The 6,000-nt window shown below is 47.0% G+C and overlaps 1 protein-coding gene across 2 annotated transcripts in view; it reads right to left on the bottom strand.

The window, feature by feature from the left end:
• Window positions 1–6,000, bottom strand: part of SLCO3A1 (solute carrier organic anion transporter family, member 3A1) — a 311,829-nt gene that overhangs the window by 18,641 nt on the left and 287,188 nt on the right. For both annotated transcript variants that reach the window (XM_011947399.1, XM_011947400.1), the window contains one exon: window positions 1,418–1,593. In XM_011947399.1, coding sequence (XP_011802789.1) covers window positions 1,418–1,593 — 176 coding nt within the window. The remainder of the gene's footprint in view (window positions 1–1,417; window positions 1,594–6,000) is intronic.

Genomic DNA, 6,000 nt, shown 5'->3' with positions numbered 1-6,000 from the left:
GATCTCCTGACCTCGTGATCCACCCGTCTCGGCCTCCCAAAGTGCTGGGATTACAGGCTTGAGCCATAAAATTTATTTTTCAAACGTAGTAAGTATAAAATGGCAATTTGCTATTGTACCCTTAATGCTCTGCACATTCAAAAGGCCTTGCTAATGATGTTCTAGGTAACATTAGCACTTGTAAAAATCCTCTTCCTTGGAATTCATAACAAAGATGAGGAAACGTGGTGGTGAAGAGAGAAGCTAAATAAAGTAGAGGTGAGGTGCATGGACACTGGGTACTTCCATGTGTTTCATTCCTACTTTTATTTCCAGCCCTTGCTATTGAATCTGTTCACTTAGATAACTGCATCCCAAGAAGGCAAGTCTGTCTTTTTTTTTTTTTCCTGAGACAGAGTCTTGCTCTGTCTCCCAGGCTGGTGTGCAGTGGCATGACCTCAGCTCACTGCAACTTCCACCTCCTGGGTTCAAGCAATTCTCCTGCCTCAGCCTCCCAAGTAGCTGGGATTACAGGCGTGTGCCATCACAAGGTTTCTCCATGTTGGCCAGGCTGGTCTCAAACCCCTGGGCTCAAGCGATCCTCCCACCTCAGCCTCCCAAAGTGCTGGGATTATAGGCGTGAGCCACCACGCCCAGCTGATGAGACTTTGTGTAGCGGGCCTTCCCCTGATTCAGATGAACGGCAGGCTATGTGTTAGTTCACTTCTGGGTTTCCAACACAAATCTAGGTAACTCTGCAAATGATAAAAGTTACTCAGAATATTACTAATGGCTCATCTTTGAGGTATCTCATCTGTCTCCAGGACAGGTCTCCAGAGACAGGTAACAACAGAATTTTGGTTGGCTCTCTCCAACAACCTCTTTGTACAAGAATGGTCACTGCTCACCTGCCATGAGCCATGCTGCACAATAACCCGTCACATCTCTACTGAGTTTGCACACACATGGTCTCAGGTCTCAGTGGGTCCTGCTCCACTGCAGGAGACAGGCAGGATCGGTCATATCACCCCCAGCTACAGATTCAGAAGCAAGTCTAGGGGGAAGTGCCCACGTTCATATGGCTAAGCAGTGGCAGGGTGGTGGGGGCTGGGCACTGATGCCATTTTCATTTTCCTCCAACAAGGCTGCGCCCTGTAAGGCTCGATGCAGGATCCTTTTCAAAATTGCCTGCAGGTCTATTTCTGGGAGAACATGAAAGTGCTGTCTTCTCCTCCATGCCCTGCCTTCTTCTCTTGGTGGGAGGTCCCTATCAAACATAATTGATTCCCAGCAGCCTAGAGAAGCTGTGCTCCTTGCTGTGGCCCTAGCTCACCTGGCTCGAGAGATTCCTATGTTGTCTGAAGCTCTGGTCCCTGGGAGGCCTGCAGATGAACACTAGGTGGAAAGCAGGAGAGGTGGGGCTGTGCCGATGGCTTACCTGATGAGGATGATGACTGAGGGTGTCTGTGCCATGGCACCGATCAGGCTGCAGATACACATCACACAGAGGAAAGTGAGGAAGGCCTCTTGGCACCCAGGACTGGGGCATTTTCCAGGAACCACGGTCGCATTCTCAGCAGGGATGGTGGTGAGGCATGCACAGCCCGTGAGATTCTGAAAGGGAAGCGTTCAGCCCTTTTATCTGGGGGTATCTCCAGTTTCCAAAGGCAAATCCATCCATCAGCTGAAGCTGTCACAGCCTAATTACGCATTCTGTGGCATTCCATTAATTAGGCCTGAATAAGCGAGTTAGCTTTTTTAAGGAGGCTGCAAAACACACGCAAATAAAGGAATATTTACAGGGAGGAGAGCTGATTTCTCTGTCTCTTGTGTGTTTCATTTCCATTTTCAAGAATCCCTCAGTAAGCTGAACCATAGATAACTGTGTCCCCCCAATACAATTAGAGAAGAAATTGCGCTTCCACAATATGATAAAACATTGCCAAATTAACATTGTAATTAGTTGCCAATTTGTCCTCTCTTTTATGCAGTTATAATTACACTGAAGTGTATTAAAAGAAGTAAATCAGGTAACCCGCATATTGTTGCTGGTTGAGTGCCCAACATGGCACTTGGAACAAAGGCTGCACGCTGTTATGTGTGAAGTCACTGCATCTGCAAGGCCGGGTGAGGGACAGCTGATGGAAAGTTCTCTGGAGCTGAGGAAGCAAAGGGGGCTAAGAGATGCAGAAGCTTGGAGCAGCTCATGGGGAGCAGAGTTAAAACCCAACGAGATACAATTATTAATATATGATCAGAGAGAAGAAAAAAAAAGCGACTGCATTTCATTTGATCTTCCGGGTGGATTCTAGCCCAGCTGCCTGTTCCAGGCAGGGTCTTCTCTCCTGCTCGCTCCAGGAATTTCTGATGGCAAAGGGAGGAGCAGGGACTGGGAGAGGCAGTGCCCAGTGCCAAGCCAATTAAGGTTCCATAATAATAGTGCAGAGGTCTTTAATGAATACAAAGTGAAAACAATCATAAATGATTCATTGCTTTTCCTTCCAGAACTGCTTGGCTTTCAGAGCACATGCCCAGGTAAATCCTCCTGAGGGTCAAACAAATCCCCTCTGGCTTTTACAGTTCTCCTCCTCTGGTCCTCCCCCTCTGCCCACAGAATATAGAGATACGGGTTTTCTGATCCCATTAAGCTATATGGGATGATTTCAGGGGTGTCTGAAAGTGTTCATGTGCCCCAAACCCAACAGGGCCAGTCTGTATAGCTGTGCCCCCAACAAGGGCTTTTATCCATGGGGAAGGAATGATGGGGGCAGACGTATGCTGGGGCTCCACCCTTCCCCTCAGTGTCTGCCCAGAGCAGGCGCCTTTGTGAAAGTGGTTCAATTAGTGTACCTAGGGGCATTTATTGTAATACCCAGAAGATCCTGAGGCCCCGCCCCTCTGTCCCTTTTCATGTACCTCTGCCTAGAGACTTTTTAGCTCTTTTTCAAAACCCAGCTCAGATACTGCCTCCCTTCTCAGAACCTCACCTCACTGGGCACATCCCAGCTTCCTTCCAAGTCCCACAGGGCCCTTTTTAAGGGTCACTCCACCCCTACTGCAGAGACCTTTACATGCCTCCTAGAGGAGATAAGAACCCTTTGGGACAAGACCTATGTCTTTTGCATTCTTTCCCAAGCATCTTTTCCTAGCACAGAGTTGAGATGTAGATGAAAGTAAGCATACAGCTTTAGAATGCATATGAGCACGAACCTTCCTCATTTTTATTAGGAAGCAAGACTTCTCCCCAACTTTCACTGAAAATGCCACTCCTCCTCTCCCCAGGAGAGGAAACTGCCCACTCCTCCCCAGCATCACAGCCGAACTTTTCTAGCTATTTAGCTCACCACCTGCATTCCTCTTCTCCCACGCTCTCAGCTCACTCCAACTGGCTTCTGTTTCCACACACATGAATCCGGTGGTGCTAAGTTCTTCAGTGGGCTCCATATCCCAGGTCCACCATGCATTTCTCTCTTCCCGGAGCTCTCAGGAGCACAGGCCCCTTGCTTACTACTCATCATTCCCTTGTTTGGCTTCAAGACTCCACTCTCCCTGTTTCCCTGGACCCCTCTGGTCACTCACTTTCCATCTTTGTTGGTACCTTCTCCCCTTTCCCACCTGGTCTGGACTTTCTTCCTTTCTTCATCTGTACTCTTTCCTCAGCTTTCCTTCCTTCATTTTACCATCTCTGCATTGGATCATAGCCTTTCTAAATTTAATCTTTAGCCTGGATCCTTCCCAGATCGACTTGCTATATCCCTTCCTAAGACTCATGAGCATGGTAAGGCATCAAAACTGCCTCCAGGAATGAGTGCCTGTGGTAGATTCTATGCTTTCAGCGTAGCACTACTGTCCCACCTAAGGCTGGGAACTATCTCCCCCAAATTCCCTTTCCTGAAAGGATGGGGGCTGGACAGGAGGGAAACCTGGGAGAGACTCAGAAGGCAGGAGTTGTAAGAGACTAGCATATGCCACCTTGCAATATGCCTCTTTTGCATAAAGAATATTTTCAGCTGATTATTTTGAGAAACCACAGACACAGGAAGAACCTCTGACAACAGAAGTTACCGTTGTGTAAGGAAAATTCAATTTACATTTACAAAGGAAATCTCCATTTGTAAGGGTGGTTCCTCTCTGTACCAGAGAGAGGAATGACTGAATCCCTAGAGACTATCATCAATCTAGAAGACACTGACTTAAGTTTGCATAACAAATGTTACTCTTGTTTAAAGTGCTTTTTCTGGGCATCTCCTCATAACTGGCCTTCCCCACACCCTTCTTTCTCTGTTTCACTGGACCATGGTATTCAAGTCTGAAGTCAAAGCCACCTCTTTGAGATTCGCTCATTTCTCTGGCTATCTCCTGTGTCTACATCATGTATACGTGTTTCTAAACCTTTGTTTTCTTCCTGTTAATCTGTCTTAGGTTACAGGGGTCTGTCCCAACTGGGAACTGTGAAGGGTAAAGAGAAAATTATGTATTCCTCTTCTATAAAGTGGAGCTGAGGCCATTGCTCCCAGAAGGTCACAAGGTCAGGGATGAGGATGGACACACAGACATGCCCAGAACGTGCTGGTCTGTCCCAGCACTCCCCACTTTACACCGCCTTCTTTTCTGCCTACCTGCTGACCGGTGGAGGCGCCATGCCCACCTCTAGTGACCTGGCTGCAGCAGGCCATGTGGCTCCCCACATCCCAGAGTGCCCATCAGATCTCCTGAGCAGCCATGCAGCACAGCTTCCTGGGATGTTCCCCTGAGCTCTGACTCGCCCACCTGTGCCAGGGGCGTCTAGTGAGGAAATGTTGCTTTGCTTCTTCCTCTTACTTCAAAACACTGTTTTCCTGACGGTTACGCAGCCCCAGCCCGAGCTCCAAACTCCTTTCCCTCCACCTCTTACCTTAGTAACAGCACTCTATTGACTATAACAGTAATGGCAAAAACTGCAATTTTGCACCAACTTAATAGAAACCAGGAGGTAATTCTGAATCCTCCATTCATATACCTACATCAAATTCATCTTCCCCCTGACACTAAAGCTAATGAAGACAGAGACCACTGTGGCTGTATGCCCTGATTTACCCCAGCCATCCAGGACAGGGCTTGGCTCACAACACGGATTTTATACACACACACACACACACACACACACAAACACACACACATACATACACACATATTTATATATTTATATTTATTTATATATATTTATATTTATTTATTTATATATGTTGACTGAGTGAATACCTAAGTTCTGTTCATTTTGCCATGTCCTAAATCTGTCTCAAACCCCGCCCTAGTTCAAACCACTTGCAACCATCCTTCTTTGGTTACTGCAGTGGTCTGTGAGGAAAAAGATTTGGGAGTGAAGTTTTTAGAACCATATGAACTCAAAGAGTAGTTAGGCATAAATGAAAAATGGGCCCCTTGTGGGTGGCTGTGGTCTTGTTTGGCTAAGTACCCCAGGAATCCCTCAATTCCAGTACCCCCACATCACATTCCTGAGTGTTCCTGAGAGGCTATGCACTTGTAGCACACAGTCTCTCAGGAATGTGATATGGGCACTGGAGTTGAGCGAGGCCAGAACCCTCTGAATGTGCCATGTGATCGGTGAGCTTTCTTTGGTTTAACAAGTCATCTGCAATTGCTGCCTGCATCTTGGTCTTATTTTTGCCCATACCTAGGCTATGGCTCAATTATATTATATTTACCATAAAGAGGAAACTGGCCTCTCTCTGCCCTAAAAAGTAGAAAATTCCTCCTGAAATGGATCCTCTGATCATGGCACTAATGGAATGGGATACAATGAGACATCTTTATCTCAGGCTACAGCTGGCACGGTGCCTGCACAGCCCGATCCGGGTGAGTTAAATGTGTCCATGATGTCTATGTTCATGTTAATGAGGTGAGCAGACAGCAGGGTTAAGCTGCCATAGGATTTGCAGCTGAAACAAAGGGTAGCCGTGCGTGGTTTGAATGTTTGGTGTCCCTTGACCCAAGAATCCATATGCTGAAAAATAATCACCA

Source organism: Colobus angolensis, unplaced genomic scaffold, assembly GCF_000951035.1.
Source record: "Colobus angolensis palliatus isolate OR3802 unplaced genomic scaffold, Cang.pa_1.0 Scaffold264, whole genome shotgun sequence".
Taxonomy (NCBI): Eukaryota; Metazoa; Chordata; class Mammalia; order Primates; family Cercopithecidae; genus Colobus; species Colobus angolensis.
This window is presented reverse-complemented; position numbering and strand designations above follow the sequence as displayed.